At 47.7% G+C, this 26,605-nt stretch overlaps 1 protein-coding gene across 1 annotated transcript in view; it reads left to right on the plus strand.

Moving 5' to 3' along the window:
* The first annotated feature begins 34 nt into the window (after positions 1-34).
* Positions 35-26,605, plus strand: part of Fhdc1 (FH2 domain containing 1) — a 38,759-nt gene continuing 12,188 nt past the window's right edge. Inside the window, exons 1-6 of the mRNA XM_057757271.1 lie at positions 35-93; positions 5,941-6,578; positions 15,637-15,698; positions 16,662-16,764; positions 24,143-24,228; positions 24,328-24,428. Coding sequence (XP_057613254.1) covers positions 6,078-6,578; positions 15,637-15,698; positions 16,662-16,764; positions 24,143-24,228; positions 24,328-24,428 — 853 coding nt within the window. The 5' untranslated portion in view covers positions 35-93; positions 5,941-6,077. The remainder of the gene's footprint in view (positions 94-5,940; positions 6,579-15,636; positions 15,699-16,661; positions 16,765-24,142; positions 24,229-24,327; positions 24,429-26,605) is intronic.

Consider the following 26,605-nt stretch of genomic DNA (forward strand, 5'->3'; position numbering starts at 1 on the left):
CCCCCTCGCGGTCCCTGGCCTGCAGTCCTGCGGAGAGTCGGCGGCGCCGGGACAGCGGGCGGAGGCTGCGCGGGCGCCGGGAGCGCGGGCGCGGTGAGTACGGGACTGGAGCGGGAGCCCGAGCCGCGAGGCTGGGTTAGGGGGATGCCGGGCAGAGCGGTAGCACGGGGAGGATGCGGGGAAGCGGGAGCTCTGCACCCCACTCCGGGGACCTGGTCCGTGAGCTCAAGGCCCTGTGCCCCGAGGCACACACGCGCTGGGCTGACCCGGAGCTCGGTGCGTCGCTGTCCGCGGGTGGGACCTCTGGGGTTAGGATGGCGAGGGTCGCGCAGGTCGCAGAAGCCCTCTCAGCGAGGACTCGCCCCTACCACCGTGGTGTGGGGCTTCCCACGCCTGCACACCTCCCTGGAAGTTCACATCCGAAGTGGCGCCGGCGCTTGTGGAAGTGTGGGGAAGAAGCGGCGGGTTGACTGTCATCCCCGGTCCCTGCGCGTGCCACGGTCTCCGCCACCAGCCCGAGTCCCCTTTTTTGCGTTTCTGTCGCGGACTCTTCCCTTCTCTCTTGGTGTAGAGCCGCAATGCGGCCGTGAGCCTGTTTCCTCGGAGCCCGCGCCGGGGACCACACGGTGTCGCCGCAGCGATAGTCCAAGCGGCTGGCGGCCACGGGTTCTCGAACCCTGGACTCCACAGAGAGCTGGGCTCCCGAAGTCGGCGGGGACCCCGGGACAGGGCGAGCCACCCCGGGTCGGGTCGGGTCGGCACCGGGGAAGTCCCTAGGGGTTGCGCAGCTGGCGTGGACATTCCAGTGGCCTCTAAGCGATCCGGGACCGGGGCGTCCCGGGCCCTCCGGGAGACATAAGGTCGAACCCTTCTCGGGAGGGCTGTTCCCACTGTCCCAGTCGCGGAGCCTGCGCGGCGCGTGTGGGCGTCTCTCCGCCTCGATGCGCGCCTTCCCAGCCCAGATAAGGCGGCCTCTGGGCTAGCGCGACCCGGGACCGCCCACTTTGAGCCCGCCTGCTGTCCCGGGATCCTAGGCTGCGAGGCTGCTGGACGCTGGTGGCCTTCGGGAATACGGGCTAAGCACAGTAGGAGCCGGCGGAATGGGGGGCCTTTTGGTGAGTGGATCCGCGGTACTAGGGACCATAGAAAGTGGTGGGCAAAGACTTGGGAGATAAATGTTTTCATTTTGATTGGAAAGAAATGGTGTCCTGGCTGCTTCCTCTCCTCGCTGGTCGGAGACTTTCATAAAGACCTGAAGCGAGTGTTTAAAGAAATTCTGTCTTGATTTGGGCCCTCCGCAGACGCTCTATCTGGTCCCCAGTTGTCTTTCTGGAGCTTCTGTCTCTCCAGGAGCATCCTTTGACACTCCCATACTATTCTTCCTAGTTTGGGGACTGGGAGAGAAGAAACCGAAAATGTGCATTCAGAAACAGGCACCTCCCGCAGCTGTGAATGTTTGTTTATATGATGTGACAGATTAAACCTGCCGTCCTGGGTTCTCGCTGCTGCTGAAGTGTCAAGTCAGGCTGTGTTGCTCGGAAACTCACAGTATGTCTTAACCAAGAAAAGGCTTGAAAAGACAGGTCGGGGTGGAGGCGTGTTCCTTAAGGGGTGGGAGGAAAGAAGGGAATAGTATTTTAGAAAGTCAGGAACATTCCCCAGCCCTGTTCCCCCTGTTCCCGACTAAGGATATGGTGTAGCTCAGCCTTTGCCTGTCCTCAATTCATCAGGTGCACAGCCTGCCCTTCCAACCCAGGCCTCATCTGTGACATGTGGGGATGCAAGAGGAAAGCCATCTGGCTCCGTGTCACTTTTTATTATTGCTGAACAGAGCGGGGCAGACCCTCCTTTGAGAAAGCCCTAGGTAGCAGTTAAGCAAGAGCCAGACAACTCTTCTAGGAACTCTTAGGAACATTCTTACTCAAACCCCATGTGCTGGCTGAGTATACGCTCAGGTGAAATGCTGAAATCCAAGTTAGAAGATGCTCGACTGAGCAGCATCCTTCCAGAGGGAGGGACAGCAACCCCACCTCTGAGGGACTATGTTTATCACTTCAGAGGACTCGAAGATGGGTTCTGTCTTCAGAGAGTCTGTTTGTGACAGCCCTGCATTCAACAGCCTCCTCCCTGCTGCTGAGGTCCCCCTGTTGGGGAGATGTTAAAGACACGCCTGCCTCTGTTTGTCTTAGGGAGATTGATGGGATACTTGATGATTCCCAGACAGAACCAGGGCTGATCCATTGTCCCTGCTGCCGACTGCCAACTGTGAGAAGCAGGCAAGGGGGTGTCATCTGTCTGGGTGTCTGCATCACCTGCATTTCTCCCAGCGTCCTTGAGAGTGTGCAGTGTCATCTCTACTGTGGACAGTGCAATAGAATATTTTTTGTGCCTCCTCTATTTTAACACCACACCACATGACCGGAAGGAGTTAGAATGGTATCTGTGCCCTCCTTTTCCTGTCACCTCTTTAACATTGGAAATCCTGCCCAGTGGGAGCAGGGACGCAGAACTGAAGTAGCGGGAATAAAAGCATTTGCATGTAGCTAATCATTGCCAGTGAGCTGACTCACTGGTCGCTGTTGGGGAGCTAAGATGTTTGAATATGGTGGTGGGGGGCGGTGCCAGATAAAAGGACCAGGGCAGTTGATACATTTTTCTTTGTTAAAGTAGCATTCTTCTCTCAGGGTAGGAAGTAGTTACAGAATTGTATCAATGCGCAGTTCCTGTGTGTTACTTTGTAACTATTGCAAGTTTTTAATCTGGTACTTGGTGGTGCACAAGACAGTACTCAAAAGTCTTAGTCCTTTAGGGGCTGGATGTCAGAAGATTAATGACGTCACACCACCTTTGAATATCCAACCTCTTCACTTAGTGTTTCTGCATATGCACTGAGGGCTTTAATCCCATACCTTTAAGTCTCTTTAGCTGATACAGAATGAAGTATTACTTCCCAGGTCAGACAGTGTATTATTTACCCCCTCCTCAACTCTCCCCACCTCCCAGTGCTGGGGATCCAATTCAGGGCCCTGGGGTAGGGGACTTGCCTGGCATGCATGCAGCTTCCGTGTTCAGTCTCCAGCACTTGGGCGGGGGTGGCGTGAGTTGATGTATAAATACATCGGTATATATGGAAGCAGAAGTGAACTGGAGAGTTAGCAGCTTCTTCAAGGGTTATTTCATGCACAGACAGTGTATGAAATATGTAAGGATGAACTGCCAGAAGTACCTGCACAGTCTTGAAGGAAGAGGAGTTCAAATGTGACTATAAACTGTAATTGACAATGAGTCACGATCGCTTTCGGGGTGCCAACTGTGAAGACAGCCTAGTTATGCCCCTGATGATAATTATGAAAACCCCTTCTAAAAGCCAGTTCCATGGCTAGCGAACCAGAAGTCAGCTTAGATACATACTTACAACGTTACTTAGACAGTACCCAGTGGTGATAGATGAATACACTGTTACCACTGAACCAGAAGTCAGCTTAGATACATACTTACAACGTTACTTAGACAGTACCCAGTGGTGATAGCTGATATACTGTTACCACTGAACCAGAAGTCAGTTTAGATACATACTTACAATGTTACTTAGATAGTACCCAGTGGTGACAACTGAATACACTGTTACCACTGAAATGTACACAGGATATCATTTTTACAGTATCAAATTAACACTTGGGCCAGGCGGTGGTGGCGCATGCCTTTAATCCCAGCACTCGGGAGGCAGAGGCAGGCGGATCTCTGGGAGTTCGAGGCCAGCCTGGTCTACAAGAGCTAGTTCCGGGACAGGCACCAAAAAGCTACAGAGAAACCCTGTCTCGAAAAACCAAAAAAAAAAAAAAAAAAAAAATTAACACTTGGGAATGTCATTTTCTATTCAGTACTTATATTGCCAGGGGCCTGAACGCATGCTTAGCGTGTGGGTTGAATGCCCAGCTCTAAAGTAAATAAGAAAGGATTACAAGCCAGCAGCTGATGGAGGACTGCCTGGCTGGCATGCAAAAGGGCCTGGCTCCTTCCTCAGCATCACAAATAAAATAAATAAACAAACTTCAGACAGTTAAATGTTTCATAAGTGTATTTGTCGTGTAGGAGAGATGAACAACTTAACATGTAGCCACTGAATATTAAGAGGGGAAATCTCACTACAACCATTGATAGCAAAGTGAAGCTCTTACATAAGTTTCTAGCAGCCAGGACTTTGGCATTTCATCCATAAACCCAAGATGTGGTTTTTTTTCAGATTTATTATTTTAACTACATGTATATGTGCATATAAGTGTATTATTGCATGGGTGCATGCATGTGTATGAGTGCATGTATGTGTATGTATGCGCATGCGTATGTGTACTTGAGTACAGGTACCTCTACAGGCCCAAGTGTCAGATCCCCTGGAGCTGGAGTCACATGACAGGGGTGTACAATTGTTGGGAAGTAGCCTAGAGAGGTTGAGAATGAATTAATTGGTGAAGGTTTTGTTGGTAGGAGGTTGTGCTGAGTGGTGTTCACTCTTAACCACTGAGCCATCTATCCAGAGCCCTCCCCAGACGTGTAGCAAATGTGTTGTCTATGAAGATAAAGGGAAACTGCGCACATAAACAATTATTAGAAATAGTTAACTACATTCCTGAGTTAGTGCATTTTTCTTACACAAGCCGGGGGAAAAGGTATTCTCCTATTTCACAGATCAAAAATGCTGAAACATAGGTGAGGTCATCACCCGCCTCTGCTCAGACTGCAGCTCGGGGAAGTTGCGGAGCTGGGCTCTGAGGAGAAAATGTTTCCAGACTCCACTCCTGCTCCCCAGGAAGTCCTGCCTATTACATGTGGTCGTATGTATAATGTTTCATAATGTCTGAATTAGCGATATCAGACGGTTTCCTTCTGTGTAACCCAGCGCTGTGGGATCCACGTGTGTCTGCAAGTCGAGGCTCTAACCGTGATGACCTAAGTGGATAATTATAGCTGGGAAAATCATGTAAAAAGCTCCTTCCTCACATCTTCACCCCTTCTCCTCCTCATGAGAAATGTAGTTATTTTGACCCTGTTTTGAATTGGGTTAGTAACAACCATATAAAGCTGAAACCAAACATCTGTAGGTCCGTGCAAATCTAGGTCTCCAAGATAAGTGAGTGATGTGGATAAGGACTAGACATGTGGTGAACTTGGTAGGGGCAGTGTGTACTGTCCGTGTGCATTGCCTCTCTGTAATACTGTCACAGTCGCGCAAAAGGCAGGTGACCCATTTAGGGTCTCTGAGGAGTAACTTCTCTAGACTCTAAGGTGACAGCGTTTGAAGGGGTGATGGGAGTCATAGAATGTACTGTAATTTTACAGAGGAGAAAATGGAGGTTTAGTGAGGTGATGTCTCTAGTCAGGGATCCGCATCATTCTGTGGAGCAGGAACAGGGTGACCCTGGCTCCAAGGAAACAAACTGGGTCATTATTGTCTTCTTTAAGTGCCCCACCTGCTCCTTTCAACATGGAAGATGCCTTTTGACCCAGTGGTTGGAGAAAACGTGTCCAGACTGGAAAGAGGCAGGGTCACTAAGTAAGCACCTAACGCTTCAGCAATTTGGGCAGTTTCCCCAAGGGCTGGGATAGATCATCCAAGAGAGGAAGGCACCTCTTGGTAAACAAGTCATTTATTCATAAAGGGAATACTCCTGATCGTATAGCAGGCACTGTTATGCACATGCTTCATTGATTAATGGGAGATTTCCAAATTGGTTTTATTGCTGATTCCTTGGCAGTTTTTCCGAGTAGCAAACAAAATGTGGTGTGGACTTAGAAAAATACAAGTTTGTTCCAGTGTGCCTTGAGATATCTTCTTGACCCGAAGACCTACCCATGTGGGCCACCGACCCTGGTCCCTGAAGGGGAAAAGCTAGTGAGAAAGCCGTTGCCAGCACTGACTTTGAATTTGCTCCGTCTTCGCAGGTCTGGAAGCTGACATGAGGCACAGTTGCCCTCTCTTTTGGCAGCAGACTCGTGGGCCCAGAAGTACAACCCGAGTTTGATGTTTGTGTCTGCTTCTCCAAGGTCAAGGAATTAGCTCCTTAGAAGGCAACAGTACTATGCATGTTATGAATTGTGTCTCCCTGGCCAACGATAAAGAAAATGGGACTCTTGCCACGGCAGCTGCATTCATGACTGGGCAGACATCACCCTCTGCATCTCCTCCACCTCCTCCTCCACCGCCTCCACCTCCACCTTGCCCACATTCAGGGGAGGGCTTCTCCCCCTCCCCACCTCCTCCTCTTCCACCCCCACTTCCTGGGGGACCTCTCATCCCCCCTCCTCCTCCTCCGGGACTACCCCCGGTTGCTCACGTGAATGGCTACAGCTCCCTGGGTAAGAAGAAACGGATGCGAAGCTTTTTCTGGAAAACCATTCCAGAAGAGCAAGTGCGTGGCAAGACCAACATCTGGACCTTAGCAGCCAAGCAGCAGCGCCACTACCAGATCGACAAGAAGACCATCGAGGAGCTTTTTGGGCAGCAAGAAGACACCTCCAAGGCTTCTCTCCCCAGGAGAGGAGGATCTTTGAATTCATCCTTCAGGGATGCCCGGGAAGAGGTGAGAGAATGGGAGGATGAGAGAGGGAAGGGGCCTTGCTGCTCTGTGTTGGAGTTGCGTGTTTCCGATAATTTGTGGGATCTCCCCGAGAGCATGCGAGCGAGATGCGCTGGAAACTGCAGGAAAGTGTGGGGAGTGCGCGTGCGCGGGATCCTCCCAGGCATCCCCGTGGACTGTGACCTCATACAGAGAACACATGTGTTGGGCTGCTGGGCTCTGGCCTCGCAGCACCACCCTGTTACTAGCGAACTTGGTGCAGTTTTCTCAGGGAGAGGCGTTCAGCTGGAGCCTAGAGTTTGGGGTCTCCCCTGGGGTGGAAGGCTGAGCTCAGCTCTCTAGGATGAGTTGGGGGCCATCCGGGGTCAAATGCCCTGTGGTAAGCGGCCTTGGGAGTCCTTCCTTCCCATCTGTGTGCCCTCAGCAATGTGTTTGGAGATGGCCTCCCTGCCTCAGATCTCCGAATTCAGTTATAGCCTTTGTGGAGACGGGTTTCTGAAGAGCCAAGAGCCAAGCTTCAAGCTATTTTGAGACAGATTTTTTTTTTTAATGAAGCATGTTTTCAGTTAACACTAAATGTGTTATTGTGAAGGGGGAAACAGCCGTTAGGTTACCAAACACACATACAACTAAATATAAGTCCCTTGCTTTAAATGTGTTGTAAAGGAGCAGAGAAAATAGGTCATCGATGGAGCTGCCTAGATAAGAAAGTGGGAGGGGCCTGGGGTGAAGCATAGCTCCCTGCGTTATTGAGTTCTTGAGCCAACACTGCTGACCTCTTTCCCTTCCTGGCTTAGGAACACGTTAACTCCCTCCACCAGGTCCTGAGTGTCTTTTAAGCTGATTGTATGATCCCCCTGAAATTGTTGAGAGCATTCTTATCAGATACAGGGAGCCCAGGGACCAGGATTGTTGTGTCTCATAAACTGTGAAGTGCATTGGAAAAGTGGGTCATCAGAGGCCGTAGTGTCACCAGTACCAATCACAAGCTCTTCTGTCTGTCCTTCCATTGGTCAGCTGCCCTTTCAGTAGCAGAAGGGACTCAAAAGTCATTTCCTTAGTGCCCCGGCCTTGGCCCCGCTCCAGCAGAGGTTCCTGATTGCACAGCCGGTCACATCTCACCCTTGTCTCCCAGTTCTCCCCACTGAGGTGACTGGACGGGCGTGTGTGTGTGTGTGTGTGTGTGTGTGTGTGGTCTTGGGGCGTATGTCTCAGAGAAACACCTGGAGCAGAAGGGGTTCAGCTTGGTGTGCCCCTGGGAGGCAGCCCTCAGCTGAGAGGAACTGGGGCAATTTCAGGGTGTTAAGGGCAGCTTACTGCTGTCCACCCGACAGGCCAAGAGCAGGGTAGAGCCCCTGAGAGGGGAACGGGCAAGCAGTGCGAATCATAATAGTCACGACACAAACGGAGCTGTCTGCTTCCAAGCCAGATGCAAAGGTCAGGAGCCGATGTCCTTCTGTCCACCCTTCTTCCATCACCACAGCCTCCACCAGAGGCGCGTGTGTGTTTTCCTTAACTTCCTTTTCGCAGGAGTTATTTTAAAATTACGTGCGTTTGCCTATCATTTGCATCGAGGAGTGCTGGCATGCCATGGCGCGTGGGTGGAGATCAGACTTCTCCGTTGACCCTTTGAGGCAGGGGCTCTCTTGTTCGCCACAGCTCAATACCAGGACAGCTGGCCCACGAGCTTCCGGAGACTGCCCCGTCTCTGCTTCCCACCTTCACACAGGAGTGCTGGGACTGGAAACCTGTGCTACTGCGGAACGTGTTTGTGTGTGTGTGTGTCTGTGAGTGCGTGTGTGTGTGTCTGTGAGTGAGTGTGTGAGTGAGTGTGTGAGTGTGTGTGTGTGAATGTGTGAGTTCTGTGTGAGTGTGTGTGAGTGTGTGAGTATGAGTGTTTGTGTGTGAGTGTGTTTGTGTGTGTGTAAGTGTGAATGTGTGTGTGTTCTGAGGAACCTATGCAAATGATGGATACTGGGAGGTCATCGGGCTTCTTTGACAAACATTTTACCCACTGAGCTATCTCTCTAGCGCTAAAGAATTATTTTATTTTGTAAAAGCTTTATTCATTGGATTTTCATGTGTATGAGGGTTTCGCTTGCTTGTGCGTCCGTTCATGTACCATGTGTATGCAGTGCCCTTGGGAGAAGGCATTGAAATTAACTGAGTTAAGAGATGATTATGAGCTGGGCGGTGGTGGCGCATGCCTTTAATCCCAGCACTCGGGAGGCAGAGACAGGCGGATCTCTGTGAGTTCGAGGCCAGCCTGGTCTAGAGGAGCTAGTTCCAGGACCAGAACCAAAAAAAAAAAAAAAAAAGAGAGAGAGAGATGATTGTGAGCTGCCGTGTGCGCTCACCAAACCTCATCAAATATGAGCAGCAAGTGCCCTTAACCCCTGAGCTGTCTCTCAACCCGATTTTGTTGTTAGTGTTTAGATGCCGAGAACAGGATCCAGAGCATTGCGTATGTGAGGCAGTTATTCTAATATTGAGCTGAACCCTCAGCCCTAAAAGTATATATTTCATTGTTAATTACATATACAATTCACTACCTGACCTATTAGTTGAATGGATATCAAGTGCATCCATAATGTGGTGAAGACCCCACCATCCATTTCCAAAACCTGCCCACCCTACAAACCTGAGCTGCATACCCATTTAACAAGGGCTTCTCATCCCCGCAACCCTGGCCCCTGGCAGCTCCATTTTTCTTCCTGTCTCTGTGAATGTTATTACTCCAGGTACCCCACAGAAGTAGATCCATGTAGCATTTTGTCTTTTCATGGCCGATTGATCGCCCTTAACCCGATGTCCTTGGGGTTTACCTAAGCTGCGGCATTGTGCGTGACAGCATCAAGTCCACCCGATATTCCATCATAGGTTTATACCACATTCAGTTATAAATCTCTCCATCCTTGGAGAGCTGTGCTGCTTCCGCTGTTTGTGAATGTGGCCGCTGTGAGCGTGGGGTGCAGAGATGGTGTTTTAAACACTCGTGGGTCTGACCGTAAGGGACAGCATATTAAAAAGCTATCATAGCCGAGCGCCAGGATGGCCCTTTCCAGCTCGTGCTAGTTCACATTGCCACCGAAGAGACCACTGGGGGTTATTTCCAATATCTTACATTACCATCAGCATGACTGAAAATGAGCTGGTGTGTGCCATTTCCTTTTCTGACGGGTGCATCTCCTTTAGAAGCTATACTTCAGCCGGGCTACTCTCTGACAAAGATCAGTCATAAATCTTCCCGCTCACCCTGCCGTGAGTGGAGTCCAGGGTCAAAAGCAATAGTCCTCACCCTCTGTCCGGGTGCCCTGGAGAACATGCTGAGTGGTGTGTTTCCCGGAGGCCTGCTTCCAAGCCCAGACACGGGACACTAGCACATTATAACAGGCCATAATTCTGGAGATTCAGACGTGCGGAGGAGCAGGTTGGGTCCCTTGTTGTATAATAACCTCACATAGAAATGGCCTGGTAATATATGATTGGCTTTCATTTTAAAGGGCTCATAGAGCATTACTAGAAAGTTCCATTGTGCTCCAGAGGACAAAGAATTCGCTGGAGGGTAGGGAAGATGTTGGTCTGGGAATGGCAGGCATAGAAGGCACAGCACTTAAAATAGTAAGCTGGGGGCAGGAGGTTATGAAATGCTACCATCCTCATATGCTTGTTACTAAAAATTAACTTGGGAGATCACAGATGTGATGGTGTCATGGTAATTAAGCTATAATAAAGCAATTGGAGATACACTGATATATACGGGTCTCCTAATAAAAGGTTCAGCTCAGACTTCACTTCACAACTCACTGATGCCATCCCTGAGAAGGAGCCAAGTTCCTGTCCATCTGTTGCTGATGTCCTGAGTTCTCAGCACTGGGGTTAGTTGAGTCTCTGTCTCTCAAACGCAGCTGTTACTTGGGTTTTTATCTCCTTTTGCAATCTGAGCAGTTCTTTTTTAAAAAAAATACTTTATTTTTAATGTTTATTTATTTACTCATGTGTTTGCTTGTCTGGGCATGCACCACATACACGCAGGAGCATCAGATCCCTGGAACTGGAGTTATAGGTGGCTGGGAGCTGCCATGTGGGTGCTGGGAACTGAACCTGGGTCCTCTGCTAGAGCAGTAAGTGCTCTTAAGTACAGAGCCATCTCTTTAACCCCCTAGAGTGACGCTTAAGGATAACACTAGGGTTTATCAAGTCGGGGAACTCTAAAGAAAACCAATGGGTCAGAACTGGAGCTCAGCAGCTGCCCTTGACGGAGTGACAGTGAGTGAATGCTGACACGGTGTAGATGAAGTGAGAGAAGAGGGAAGGGAGGAGTCAGGAGCAGGGAGGGAGGCTGCCAGGGTGATGGCTCTTTCCAGATCCGTGAGCAATGCTGCTTCATCCTGCCACGCCCTCGTTTGAGAACCGGTCATTCTCCTGGAGTCATGACTACATTCCTAGTGTGTTCTGAGATTCTGGGAAGTGCTCACACTCAAGACCTGTAGAATGAAATAGAGCGTATAGATTGAAACAATATATATGCAATGCAATCTATTTGCTTTTCAGGTTTTGAGTCAGGTGGAAACAGCCCCCATTTTAGGTGACCAGAATCTGTAAGGATACCCCTCTCATATGGTGAAATGAAATCAGTTTAAAAGGTTGAGATTTGGTGAAGATCTTACTTAGTAATGCTAAGGCCAGGGTTCGCCACCAGCACCAGGAAACCAAAAACCCAAACCACAAAACCTAAACACACTACCAAGGACACACACCACCAAGGGAACACACTACCAAGGACACACCACCAAGGGAACACACTACCAAGGAAACACACCACCGGGGAACACACCACCAAGGGAACACACCACCGGGGAACACACCACCAAGGGAACACACTACCAAGAGAACACACCACCAAGGAAACGTATACCAAAAAAGCACACCACCAAGGAAACACACCACCAAGAAAACATACCACCAAGGGAACACACCACCAAGGGAACACGCCAAGTGACTGAATGTTTTGTTCTTCCACCTTGAACACTTTCTAACTGACATAAGCCCACCACCCATGGGAATTCTAATTCTGCCTAGAAGAGGAACCTGAAGGGCTACAGAGATAGGCCGGTCAGAAAAGTGCTCGCCTCCAGAGCACAAGGATCTGAGTTCAATCCCTGGGACCCCATGAAAACGCTGAGCGTGGAGGTTCATGCCCGTAATCCTCACACGTGGGCTCACTGACCCTGTCCAGTCTAGCCTGACTGGTGAGCTCTAGGCCCATGGCAGGTCCTGTCTCAAGGGAGGTGAACGTGGTCCTAAGGCTGACTCAGGCAATTGTTTTCTGGCCTACACAGACCAGTGTACACACACACACACACACACACACACACGCATGCACACACACACAAGGTAGAAAAAGGGGATGCAAAAACTCATGGCAATAGAAAGTACTGGCCAGGGTCATTGACTAGGGCAAGGTGTGGGAACAGGCAGCTACTGTTTAATGGGTTCAGGGCTTCTTCCTTGCAAGATGTGAACACCCTGAAGCTGGGTGGTATCATAGCTACCAGGTGATACAAGCGGTGCTACTATACAGTTTCCTACAACTTAAACAGTTTCTCCTTCCTGTAAAGGATACGGGAGGTGGGGCTTTGTAATGACTTATTAGGAAAAGCGTGGGAACTGTGGGCTGGGGGTTCAGCATCATGGAGGGCCCTTGTCTTGCAGGGCACATCAGGCTTTGGGTTCTATGCCTGTCTGAGGAGGGGATCTGGGGAAGGGGGCTGGTGTGTCACATTCAGGTGGGAGGGAGAGGTGACAGTGCCTTTGTGGCTGGCTTGGCACATCCCCAGCTTCAGCAGCCTGTCCCCTCTGCCTTAACTTTTACAGCCGGCTGGGCTCCCTTTCAAGTGCCACTGTGTGTGGCTTCAGCCCAGTCCTCAAGGGCTCTGCAGCTGAAACACTAGCTTTGTGGCAGCCAACGTTTGGGAAGTGAGATAAGCTCCTTACATGGGCCGTGATAACCCTCTTTGAAGGGCTTTAACAAACACCTTTATAACTGTTCTAAGGATCCCCTTTGATAAGGCAGCAGAATCAGGCACGAGGTGAAGCCCAGGGTGCCTGAGCGCAGACGCTGTCCTGAAGTGCTATCGCTGGTCTCTTGTTCCTTGTTTGGGTGAAGTGCTGGCCTTTGTTTTCTCCGTAAGCTGATCAGCTGTGGCCAGCTCAGGCTTTTCCTTAGAGACTGGCTGACTGTGACCAATTTCAGAAACTGCTTGGACTGTGGGGACATCTCCTACAGGCTCCAGCTGCCCTTGACTTGAGTGTATTGGCTGCCTCTCTGGGGTGGCTTAGGCTCCTGGAAGCTCATCTGTCTGGTGAGAACATGATGTCACCAGGCATCCCACACTAACAACTCTGGGGGTGCCCCTAGACTTGGCCAGTCTGTGATTGGCTGCTTTTCACAGACCTGTCCTCATTTCTGGAGGGACTGCCCCACGTTGGTGTGCCAGGGGGGGCTACATTTATTGAGACCCACCAGTGCTAAACTCACAGGAACCAGGAGGGAGAGGAATCAGAGAGAAGCAGGCTAACATTCTGTCCCAGCTCTGCTTTGGGAAAAGCCACAAATGGCATCTCTGAGGTGGTTTCCTTATCTGTCAAACAGGGATAATAAGAGTAATTTCTCCCCTTGCCTTTCCAGCAGCGGTGGCTATGGACCGACGCCAAGTATCCAGAGCCCCGGAGGGTGGAAGGGCAAACAGGATGAGGGTGGAGCTGAAAGTGCAGGGGGAGGAAGGATGCCACAGTCCGGGGTCAAACACCGCAAGGGGTGGCCATTTAGTGAGAGAATTAGACAGGTTTGTTTCCATCCTAGGTAGAGGTGAACACAACCGCCTCGGTGTACATGTCCGCACTTGTGGCTTTTTAATTTACAAGTTTTAATGAGCGGTTTTCTGTCTTAATAAATTGAGACTCCTCATTCCAGTAGAAGCTTTCCTCCCTAGAGTGTTGGGTTTCTCGGGCTTTCTGTCCCTTTCCTTTTCCTCCTTCGCATTGAACTTGAACCGCAGTCCCCGGGTAGGATTCCAATAAGGAGGGCACCCTCTCAGCTTGGAAGCTTATTTTATGGCTGGCAGGTGATTGTGTTAACATCAGATAAACCCATAGGTTAGTAAGTAATGAGATTGTTCAAGATTAGTCTTCAAAAGGAGGCAGCCATACTTGGTAAAATTTTAACCTGATGGCCAGGAAGTGACATTAACGGTCTTGCTTGTTGCTTACAAACTTGAAGCCACCCCAAGATGCAGAATTTGGTCTGAAGCCTGATTCTCCTTTGTTCACAATGAATCTCCGTTTGTCTCTATTTCTTCTAGCCCCGCCCCTTTTACCGAAATACAATGGAAAAGATGGCAGTAGTTTTAGCCTATCTTCCATCCTCCACTGTGGGTGTTCACTTCCCAGCAGGCCTCCAGAAGTTGTAACCTATAGTTTAATAAGATCTTCTTCTGAACACTTAAAACTTGTTACAGTCCAATCCAGGTTTTGATGGCACAGCTGGATAGTTATATCAGCATTCGCTAAATCAAAAGGTGCCACATAATGCCAGGCATGGCGGTGCCCACGCTTAACCCCAGCAGGGGATCACTGGGGGTTTGTGAGTAGCCTGGCCTACACAGTAAAACTGCATCTTACATGATACCTTCTAACTCAGAGACAGAAAAATGAGGAAATAAATGTATAGATCTGAGACTGGCCTTGAACTTCTGATAATTCTCTTGCATCAAGCCAAGCTTTTTAGTGTTAGGATCACAGGTGTGCACCGCCACCGTGGCTATGGTACTTCCTTACTTTCTCCTGAACGAATGATTTAAGTCTGTGAATCAAAAGTCATTCCTTTATTTTGCCATTTCGACTCTCATATAATTCCTGCTATGCTAATATATCTACTTTGGCCTTTAAGTATGGGCTATATGTCAAAGAAAAGTTTTAATTAAAAAATATTATCTATTTGAATGTGTATATTAGTATAATAAACATATGTCTTATGCATTGTTCTGGGGCTGGAACCCAGGGTCTTGTATGTGCTGGGTAATTTACTCTACCACTGAACCACCCAGTCCAGATATGAATTTGTTTGTTTACGGTGCTGTGGGAGCAGAATTGAGATTGACTGTCACGTAGCCCAGGCGCGTCTCCAACTCACTAAGTGGCTTAGGCTGGCCTTGAACTCCCTCTGGGACTGCAGGCGTGTGCCACCACACACAGCTGTGTGTGTCATTCTTACTACTAAGGAGATAAATACAATGTTCTGGTAAAAGTGTGGAGAGACGATAAAGAATATCCATAAAGCTATATTAAGAACATGTGTTAATTACCAGATTTGCATATCGGAAATTGTTTCCTGTACATTAGTATTATACTTTAACAGGTTTGTAATGAGTCTTTCTCTGTCCCACCAGCCAACCCCCAAATAATGGCATGGAGACTTCTTATTAATTATGAAAGATTGGCCTGTAGCTTAGGCTTGTTCCTAACCAGCCCTTATAACTTAAATTAACGCGTATTTTTATTTAGCTATGCTCTACCACGTGGCTTTTACCTCTGTCCCTCTGTGTGTCCTACTCATTACTCATTCTTCACCTGGCCAGCTTCTTCTCCGTGCTTCCATCATTTCCCCCTCCTTCCTCTTTCTTCCTGGAAGTCCCGTCTACCCCTCCTGCCTAGTTACTGAGTGGTCAGTCTTCATTAAACCAATCCCAGCACTATATTGTCGATATCTAACAGCAAAATCTCACAGTGTACAAATATCCCACAACGTGGGTTTTTAACTCTCTTGTTTTTTCCAGCTGTTTTTATTTTATTTTTACTTAGTTATTCTGGTGTTTTGAGACAAGGTCTCTCTACAGGGCCTTGGCTGTTCTAATCTCACTATATAAACCAGGCTAGCCTAGAACTCAGGAATCCGTCCGCTCCACCTCCAGGTGCTGGGATGAAAGGCGTGTGCCGCCACGCCTCAACTCAGCTGTTTTTATTTATATTTAAGGGGTTTTGTGTATCTGTTTCTTTCTAGGTTAACGTCGTGGATGCGAAGCGAAGTATGAACATTGGGATATTTCTTAAGCAGTTTAAAAAGTAAGACTTTTGCTCATGTCTGGAATTGTAGCCATATCCACGCCATGGGAGTGTGACTGAGCTGAAGTTCAGATTGGAATCTGAGCGAGGGGCATTCCAAACTCCTCCAAGTCCTTCCTAGATGCGTGGCTCCGTGGGTCTGCAAGCGTCTGCCTTTGCTGTGATCTCACAGTCCTGAAGTGAGGGAGAAATGCCCTGTGATGTCCATGTAGGACCTGTATGTCAAGAAAGTAGTGTGTGTGTTTTAAAATCTTTGGCAATTTCATATACATATATACAGAATTTAGGACATTTTGTCCCCATTACCCTCTCTCATCACCCTTCCCCATCCCTTAAACTCTTCTCCCCAACAAGTCCTCTTTTTTTTTTTTTTTTTGGATTTTTCGAGACAGGGTTTCTCCGTGACTTTTGGTTCCTGTCCTGGAACTAACTCTTCTAGACCAGGCTGGCCTCGAACTCACAGAGATCCGCCTGCCTCTGCCTCCCGAGTGCTGGGATTAAAGGCGTGCGCCACCACCGCCCGGCAACAAGTCCTCTTTGACTTTGATCTTTTATTTTTAACCTACTGAGTTTAATTATGGTTGTTTACATGAGCGAGGGGTTATTTACAGGATCGTGGGCAGCTTATCGGTGGCTATACCACTGAGGAAAACGACCCCCACCCCGGTACCCATTAATTGTCCATAGTGCCTCAGTGAGAGGTGGGACTTCACAAACCCCTTGTCAGGCAAAGTTTACATCCATCTTCCCCCGAAGATCCCATGGCGGGTGTTGCTGTCAGTCTTCCCCAGATTCCTGGGGATGTTTTCTGGAGGAAGAAACCGTAGAGTGGAGCTGGTAGGGCCTCTGGACCAGGAAGAAGCATGGAGGGGGTGGGTAGAGAGAGAGAGGTGCTTGCTTTCATTTCCACAGGCTCGTGTCCCTGCTGACACACCAGCAAATGCAGTTCTTTATCGTTCCAAGGTCTCCTCAGTCCATCGTGGAAGACATCCACCAAGGGAAGAGTGAGCATTACGGGTCAGAGACACTTCGAGAAATGCTTAAGTTTCTTCCAGAGTCAGAGGAGGTAAGGAATTTGGCCCCTGGACTTCTGATGGAGGAATTACTTTCAATTAATAAAGAAAACTGCTTGGCCCTGATAGGACAGAAAATTAGATAGGCGGAGTAAACAGAACAGAATGCTGGGAGAAAGAAGCCGAGTCAGGAGTCGCCATGATTCTCCCACTCCAGACAGACGCAGGTTAAGATCTTTCCTGGTAAGCCAGCTCGTGGTACTACACAGAATATTAGAAATGGGTTAGATCAATATGTAAGAGCTAGCCAATAAGAGACTAGAACTAATGGGCCAGGCAGTGATTAAAAGAATACAGTTTCCGTGTAATTATTTCGGGGCATAAGCTAGCCATGCGGGCGGCCGGGTGCCGGGGACGCAGCCCCGCCGCTCTTATTACTACAGACTTCTGGGTCTTTAGAGTGATGAACAAAGCTTCCTGTTCTTCTGAGTGTGAGCGGCCCCTGTACTCAGAGCCCTGTCCTTCCAGGACCAGAGGAGACACAGAAAAGTAGAAAGTGGCCAGTCCAATAGAATGAGCCAGGCCACGGAGTCAGTCTGTTCAGGCGGCGCTGTCCCGTAACTGAGAAACTCGGGCAAGGTTCCGAACACCTGTGAACTTTAGATTCCTCCCCTGTAAATGAGGACAATGACCCTTACCTCATTGGTTCCCAAGATGAGTAAGCCCTGTGGATGCAGCTAGCATGCTACTTGGCACACGAGAGCTCAATAAATCTCGGGTTTCTTTTCCACCGTCTTAACATTTGACCCTTGCCTAGTGTGAACCCAGGTTATAATACCCATGCCTTCTCTTTTTTTAAAAGAGAGAAGGAAAGGCTGTTGTGGATAAAGATAGCATAAATGTAGGTGAGTATCCGTGTGTCTGTGTAAGGCACTAGAAGGGGCAGATGCTGTGGTCACAGAAAGTTATCTGTGATAGGAAGAGATTAATTCTGTTTGAATCAGGTTAGTTGGTTACTGGGTAGTTAGGAGTTTCATAAGAGAAAAGAGAATAGCTATTTAAAACTTTATTAAAATGTACTTATTGTTATTGTATGTGTCAGGTGTGAGTGAACAGCATGGCACTCCCCTGGTGGATGTCAGTGGGCAGCGCCATTGGTTCTTTCCTTTTTCCTTCCTGTGGGTCTCAAGGACCAGATTCAGCTCACACACCAGACTTAGAGGCAAGAGCCATTGTTCGCGGAGCCAAAGTGCTGGCCCTAGGCCCTAGGATAGCAGTTTTATAAAACCATCCAACATTGGGGTGATACCATCCTTTAGGTCTGAAGAAAGTCTCAATAAGAAATTACACAAATCTATATGCTTGTGAATGCTGAACTAGAACAGCATGTAATTTTATCAAAGATTTTATTTCTGTGAATAAAAGGAAAAGGAGACATTTTGTGAGTAACATAAGGCTGGGACGAAGTGTGGCTCGAATGTATAAGGTGCTAGCCTGATCCCTCCCACTGCAAGAAAATAAATCAAGAGGACAAGGGTTTTTTATATAAATTGTCTTCCAAAAGTACTGTTGACTCCTCATACGACCCCTCCCCCATCCCAGTTATCATTTATAAAACGTGACTTCAATGCCATTAATAATGGGGGAGAGAGAGAGAGGAGAGAGAGAGTTGTGTTGTTTATGTTGGCGGGTTCTAAATTCATAGTGGGATTAGCGGGTTACTGGAGGCTCTCGTTTAATTCATGTGTGTCTGATGGTGGAATGCCCTCTCTGCCCCAGCTTTTGTTTACAAATGAAGTGTAAGTTACTTAAGTCCAGATGAATTAATGACTTAAGTCCAGATGAATTAATGTACTCTAAGGGTCTTAAGGATCCATGGTCCTTCCTCTTTCTTCCTGTGTAAAGGATGAGGGTTTAGTGTCTTTGCTAGGATGAGTAGGACCTGTTTCATTTGCACTTTAAAAGATTATTTGCTTTCAGTCGGGATGTAGCCCAAATGCTTCCCGAGTGTGTAGTCCTGGATTTGAGTTCCAGCACCAAACGGGCGGGTAAAGACTGATTTGCTTTTGAAGCTGTATTCCTGCATGGCCTCTTTCCTCACCCACCTTAGGATTCTCTGAGTGCTCACTAAGTGATCACATCGTTTTTTTGAAAGGGAATATCAAATTGGACAGTGCGTGCAGAAGCGCTCAGAAGGCTCCTCACGGTCAATGAGAGCCAGACATGAGGCCTGAGGGAGGCTGCCAGCTTCGTGCCGTGATGAACTGTTGTCTTAATATCTGCATTTTTTGTGTCCAGTCTTTCGAAAGAGCGAATAGCTGTCTGAGTGCCTCGGTTCAAAGGGTCTTTTTGTTGGGTGTTGTGAGGAGTCACTGGAACAGGACTGTCCAGGGCCAACTGCGGGAAAAGCACCTGAGAGCCATTGAGGCCACCCAGGTCCTCTGCTCCAGTTGGTGAGCTAATTGCCAAGAAGCCTGGAGTAGACTCTTGAGACGTCTTTGGACCCCTCTGACACAGGCCAGAGCACACGGTCTCCTGTGAAGGGTCTTCCTCAGTCTAAATGTGTGGCAACAATACCGTCACACTTCTTGTTTACATTACTGCCTCTTGGCTGCACACCCTCCACACTCAACTTCAGCAGAAACACCCTTCCGGGTCATCTCTCCTGGAATTGCTGGGTGTCTGCGGGCCAGAGGGGCTGCAGAGGAAGCAGCCGCTCCCTCAAGAATGTTCTGTGGTCTGTGGTATTGCCTAGACTCGTGAGGACCCTGGAGCATCTTGGTTGTCTTTGGTGGAGGTGAATGAGGAGGATGAGGTCAGGGAGGAAGCTGGGCTAAGTGAGAAAGGTTTGGAACTTTGGCAGAAATGCACTTATCAATGTTTGTGCATGCATAGCGACCGCTAGCCCAGGATAGAATACAGTACTCATTTTTAGCACAGGAAAGAACTTACCATTTACATTTCCAGGGCTCAGTCCAGGGATGAACAAAGAGAAAGCTCATCCACCACAGAGATGATTATTCTGTAGCCTTTTCCTTATTTCCTCTTTACAGGAACAGTATGGGATAGTCCTCATTTGCAATTGCATTGGCTCTGTGGGTTACACGGTGTCTCTGGATGGCTGGGTGATACAAGAGAGGTGGACTTGAACCCTAATTTTCTTTGGCCCTGAGCAGTTGTTACCTTTCTTGAAGGAAGGAAGGGCAAAGGTTGTCAAAACGGTGTGCCTCACACCACGTGGTCTCACAGGGTTTTCAGCACCTCTGTTATCACAGCCACCCGGTGTGAGCGGGTGTCACTCAAGTCCTCCCAAGTCATCCTGTAACCTTATCAGCACACTGAAAACCCTGAGCGGAAACCACCGGTTTCTCCCCTGTCTCTGCCTTCTCAGCTGACAGCCCAACCGTAGCCAAGGTTAATTTGTCATCAGGAATTTTCTCTGCCCTTCACTTTATCTTTGATCTGGCATGTTTGCTCATCTCTCTTCCAGTGTGTGGTTTACCCTTGCAGAGGAAGAGGTGGGCCCTGATGTCTGCCAGTAGCTCCCATGCCAGGGATGAGGATGAGGAGGGGCCAGAGCCGCTGCCCAGCCTGGCTGGCCCAGCTCCTGCTGTGTGCTGATGCTCTGGTGGTCAGTCCCCGCTGGCCGTACTGAAGGAGGAACCCAGCGCTTTCTAAAGGCAGGAGCGGCCCTAGTGTGCCCTCTCCCCTAGCTTCTTCATTCCTCAGCCCCAGCTCCTCTGGAGGCGGCATGTTTGTGGGAAGTCCTGCCTTTCCGAGGCTGTAGGGTGGAATGAGACAGGACGAGGAAGCCACCCTTTCTTTGGCTTTGTGAATCCCCGGAGTATGTTCTGGTTCTTCCGACAGAAACTGGGCACAGCAGGGGTCATAATGAGAGGCCCTTGGCTCAGCCAGCAAAATTATGCCTAGCAGTGTTGAAGGCGTGATTTCTCATAATGACGATGAGACTACATAATAATTACAGTTTGCTCACCTTGCCTCTTCCTTTCCCTCCCCACGGGGCGGGGGGAGGCACGATAATCCCTCATAATGAATACAAGGTTTGCTGGGAACTAGAATGAAGAACTATATACATGGCATTTACATTTTTGTCTTCCATCTCCAGTCCCTTAAGATCTATAAACATTTTTGGCCTTCTCGTAAGTGAAGGAGATTAATCCGTGCTCAACCACTGTTTAGCATATGTCTAATAGAAGTGCTTAGTTTACTGGGAATGAGCCCTTCTTCTGCTTCGGACTGAAATCTGTGCAGTTGTTTTCCTAAGCTTCGCACGTTGAGCAAGGGGTCTTTTAAAAGGTTTGGCTTCACTCTGCCCCTGCCCATATATAGTGAACTGTTAAACTCTGCTCCAGGAGGAATCAGAATGCAGCTTAGGGCTGTCTCAGCTCACAAGTAAAGCACTAATTGGAAGTGAGCTAAACCGGAAGTGTCCTGGGCTTAAAAAACAAAACAAAAACAAAAACGGTCAATTTACTTTATGGCTCTCAGCAAGTGGTCAAATGTAGTTTTTGAAAAGGTTGTTTTCTGCCCTGACCAACACACACACAACCAACAATCCGGTTGTAGCTGCGCGTTCTCCTCATAGTAGAGCATTTGCTTAGCGAGCGTGAGGTCCGGGTTCATCCCAGCGCTACAGAAGAGCAGCTGAAGCAGAGAAGCATCTTTGAGAGACACCTAACTCTAGAGAGTGAATCTGTGCTGTTAGAGTTTAGATTTTCACATAATTGATATAAATATGTCAACTAGTGGGGTTTTTTTTATAAAATAAACCTTTAATTTTTTAATTATAATTTTCTATATTTTTTCTCCTTTGTTTATCGTGCTTTTTGGGTTTTGGTCTTAATTTTCTAGGCAGGGTCTTGCTAGGCAACCTAAGCTGGCCTGGAACTCATCCTGGGCCTCCTGGGTTGCTGGGTACCACCAAGACAAGCTCCAGCTGGCACTGCTTCCGAGGGCTTGAACTCATGTTGCCAGGCATGATGGGAGGGTGGGAGGGGAGGCTCCCATGTTCCGGAGTGCGGCTCCATGGTAGACCTTGTATTTAGCATTTTAAGACCCTGAGTGGAGAACCCAGGAAAGACATTCCTTTCTATGAAGGAAGGTGTACAATTGGTCAGTACTTCTGGTCACCAGTTAGTAGCAAGCATGGGTTAGTTGCAACCAGACTAAGAGAAAGACTTAGAAGTGATTTTGCTCTTAGCTTGGTACAGTTTTCTGTGTAGAGAAGACAGGATTTTTCTGTCTGATGCAGTTTGAGCTTTGTCTCGCCTCTGCCTCTGCTTGCTAGCTGTTTATCCATCTACCTACGTCAGAGCTCTACCACAGGAGGGGAATACATGTGTGTTTAAAAACCTTCATCCATCTTGGTTTTTTTTTTTTTTAATAGCAGTCTGTTCAGCGTAGATAAGTGGAAATAACTAGAATGATGAGCAAGTGAAAAGGAAAGTGACTGGTAACTGTAGAGGGGGGGTAGATATCTTTTCTTCTTGATTTGTAGAAATGGGATCTTCATACTGTATAGACTATTTACCTGTCTTTTCATTGGACAGATCATTTTTCGGTATTTTACATTTGGCTAAGGATGTTACTTGTGTGTACTGATGGGGTCTGTGTGAGGTGCACAGCAGTGTGTGCTGATCAAATCCAGCGTCCCTTTGTCCATCTTTCCCTTCCCCTGGACAGCCTTGCTCATCACTGTTCTATAGTCAAGACATTTCTTAGCTTCTACATAGGTCAGAGAATCTGCAGTACTTGTCTGTCAGTGTCTGGCGTATTCCGCTTACCGTAATGCCATGTGGTTCCATCCGTTTTGTCATGCAAGACAGGCTTTCACTCTTTTCTATACCTAATAATGCACCGTTGACTATAATTCCATATTTTCTTTATCTGTTTGCCTGTTTGTTGATCAGCATCCAGGTCAGTTCTATACCTTAGCTGCATCATAATCAGGTATCTTAACATCCATTGCTCAGCAGAAGCTTTTTTCCACATTCCCTGCTGGAGAGCCGACCTGTACTCATTTCAGTGGTGTAGTCCAGGCTGAGGTAGCCCAGTAGTGGAGCATATGCTTCTCACACCTCTGTCCCAACATTGGGGGCAGGGGAAACAGTAGCCAGGTGACAAGACACATGTGTGTAATCCTAAAGTTCAGAAGGTTGAGGCAAGAGGAGCAAGACTTGGAGATCAGGTTAAAGAGAAAAACCCTACACAAAAAGAGCAAGTAAAAAACAATGGTTATTGTCACTTAGACCTACAACCTGCTGCCTTGTTCTGAAAGAAATTAGTAAAGAAAAGAATGGGTTTACTTAGTTCAGCCATGGAGAGAGAAAATGTAAGAGGGCTTTTCTGTCCTGCCAGCCAGTTCCCAAATAACCACACAGAGACTTATTATTAATTATAAATGTTTGGTCAATAGCTTAGACTTGTTACTAGCTAACTCTTGTATTTTAAATTAACCCGTATTTCTTATCTATGCTCTGCCACGTGGCTTGGTATATTTTCCCAGTACTGCAAGTTCATCTCCTCCTCTCTGTGCCCCCTAGAAATTCTTTTTTTAAAAAAAAAAAAATTTGTTTATTTATTATATATACACTTTCCAGGAGACAATACCAAATCTCATTACAGATGTTTGTGAGCTACCATGTTTTTGCTGGGAATTGAACTTAAGACCGCTGGCAGAGTAATCAGTGCTCTTAACCTCCAAACCATTTCTCCAGCCCCCTCCTCAAAATTCTTTTACTCTGCCTATCTTCTTCCCAGCATTCTCTCTGCCCCCAAAATCCTGCCTAGCTATTGGCCAATCAGTTCTTTAGTAACAGTGAGAACAATATATATTTAAAGTGTACAAAAAGTTTATTCCATAGCAAGAAAGAACCTATTTTTTTCTCCTCACTGGTGCCCAAGGCTCTCTTAGACTTTATAGAAAGCCAGGAGGCCAAGGCCAGAAAACGTGGATTTGGCTGGGGATTTTACCTGCCCTTTCCCCAGGGAAGGCGGCCTGGGCCCCAGGTTTGTTCTTGCAGGCGATGTCCATTCTCCTGGTGTGGAGGTCACTAGTGTGCCTTTAGAATTTAGAAAATCCCTACACCTGTTCATCAGGTTTTCTCTCAGCTTGAGTCCCGGCCACATCGTTTACCCCTCCAGCAGTAGAGCTAGACCTGAGACTCAGTGGTACAGTGCTTGGCTAGATGCTCAGGGCCTGGGCTCATCCTTAGATATGAAGATGGGTAAACAACCAAGCAAAGAAAAAAATAATACATTAGTAGGTGTGGATTCTTTTTTCATGGTCTACATTTTATTTGAATTTAGCACTGAAACATTATTTATTTAGAATGATCCTAAAATGAATTTCAATCTTAAATTTTGATCAGTGATTTTTTTCCTCTTCTCCCCTTTTCTCTTGTCTTTTAGGTTAAGAAGTTAAAGACATTTAACGGCGATGTGTCCAAGCTTTCTCTGGCAGATTCCTTTCTGTACGGCTTGATTCAGGTGCCAAAGTAAGGCTGCTTCTCTGGTCGCTGCCTCTGTGGAGTGGGGTCGTTACTGACGCCTGCTACAGTTTTACTGAATTTTTTTATTTTCTTATTGCTTTTTAGCTATTCACTTCGGATTGAAGCCATGGTGCTAAAAAAGGAATTCTTGCCTTCTTGCTCCTCTCTGTACCAAGACATAACAGTCCTAAGAATGGCCACACAAGGTAACTGGCGGTGTTTCCATGCACGGCTGCTTTTATCAGTTTGGGGAGCTGTTGGTCTCTTATAACAAATTCAGATGAAACTGGAAATGGATGATCCCATTTTTGGATCACCTAGAAAGGGAAAAAGGTATAAGGAGGGATGAAGTTCAAGTAATGAACATCAATTTGCATATTATCTTTCCATGGAAGAAAGTTTCTTTCATCTCAGGCTTCAGAGCAAACATTACAAGTAGCAACCTGTCTTGCTTCTCAACATGGTTAGCTTTCCATGTTCCGTGTGTGTGTGTGTGTGTGTGTGTGTGGTGTCTGTGGAGTGTAGTGTGTGTTGTGTATATGGTATAAAGTATCTTTGCATTATGTGTGGTGCTATGGCATTTGTGGTATTTAGTATGTAGTGTGTGTGCACAATATATCGTGTGTGGAGTTTGGTACATAGTATGAGGAGCGTGATACTGGTGAGTGTGATACACGTAAGCACAGTCCCTGTGTCCTGGACCGTCTACACCTTCCTTCCTCTGCTGACTGGGACTGGTCTTCCCAAAGCGGGCAGAACTTTCCAGGCTGAGGCATTGTGCCTTTTCCTGCCACGGCGCCCGAGGTTTCTGTTCCGTGGCTTCTCCCACCTACCACCCTCCTAGACTCCAGCATGTGAACATCTGTCACAGCTGAGATGGGTCAGCTGATCCTTTTACGTCTAAAACAGCTGAGCTTTTCCTGCCCAGCCTCCGAGGGGCTGGAGCCTTTGTCTCTGGCTTTTTGTGTGTCTTGAGAGGGTAGGCTGGCAGCTACAGCTCCCTGGCACTCACCGCCCTGGCACGGGCAGGTCCACCCACCTTCCCATCTTCAGGTCCCCAGCTTGGTTCCCTCCCAATTACTTCTCTACTGGTTTTTCTGGAACTGTCTATTCGTACTTGGTGCTCCTGTTCAATTGCTCTTGCCTGTGATGAAAGTCCTCCCTCCAGCCCACCACATTTTCTTTGTGATGGAGCTGCACTAAGAATAAGAAAAGGAATTCTTCCAGTAGGGAGGCCTCTCTCAGTTCTTCCCATTCGGAGGCTGTTTGCTGCAGCAGTCGTGGAAGGACTGAGCTTCCGGTTCAAACAGCGTTGGGAGCACTTGTTTTCGTATTGAGCAATATAAATTCATGGGCATGGAGGAAATGTTTCTTATCTGTGTAACCTTCCCAAACTGGCCTTCTCAGATAACAAAATACAGGCACTGGTCCAAATGTAATGTTTTCAAAGTAATACCAGACTTAGTGGAGAATAGTGACCTACAGATACCATAGGTGACATTTTATTACCTGCGCTGTCTCTTTAATAACTACGCTGATTGGTTCAGCTTCCCAAATGTGTACTTTTAGTTGGGTTTCTTTATAGACATGCATAAGAGATTTTGTGTTAATAAAGAATTAGTTTACTGATAGGATACCTTGCTCAGCCTTGATGTTGGCCGGGGGTGGGGGAGGCTTGGTCCTGCCTCAACTAGATAGGCCAGGCTTAGTTGACTCCCCATGGGAGGCCTTACCCTCTCTGAAGATTGGATGGGGCAGGGAAGGAGGGAGGGGGAGAATAGGAGGAGAGGAGGGAGGGGGAACTGTGGTTAGTATGTAAAATGAATTTTTAAAAAGAGAAATATATTATATATATATATGCTAAAGGAAGTGACTAAAAGAAAGAATTAGTTTACCAATCTGTCACCCTAAGTTCCCTTTTATAGCCGTCAGCCAATCCAGAATGAAATGTGTTTTGAATAAGATGGAAAGATGTTTTGGGTACCAGGGGCTTGAGGGTTAGTGGTTTGCAAGTTATTTACATGACCTCCCAGCTTGTTTATTTTCTATCTTTTCCTAACTCATTGGCTAAGCAAAATGTTGCTGGCTCTTGGTTTTCATGTTTCGTAAAGACACTCTTAAATGGCAGTGAGCAGAAGGAAGAAAAAAGCCAAAGAATGAACTGCTGACAGGGAGGAGGTCGGTCTCCACGGCCCAGTGTTTCCTTGGGCTTCTCTGCTTCCTGAGACTTGAAAATTGTCAGCGAACAGCTTTGTGTAGTGTTCAACTGCCCTACATGTTGGGTCCCCAGCTAAAGACTAGGACGTAGGTCATACTATATGTCTATTGTCACAGGCACGACTACAGTAAAGAGTGTGTTTGCTTTGGGGTCAGCGCTTGCTTC

Source organism: Chionomys nivalis, chromosome 24, assembly GCF_950005125.1.
Source record: "Chionomys nivalis chromosome 24, mChiNiv1.1, whole genome shotgun sequence".
NCBI classification, from domain to species: Eukaryota; Metazoa; Chordata; class Mammalia; order Rodentia; family Cricetidae; genus Chionomys; species Chionomys nivalis.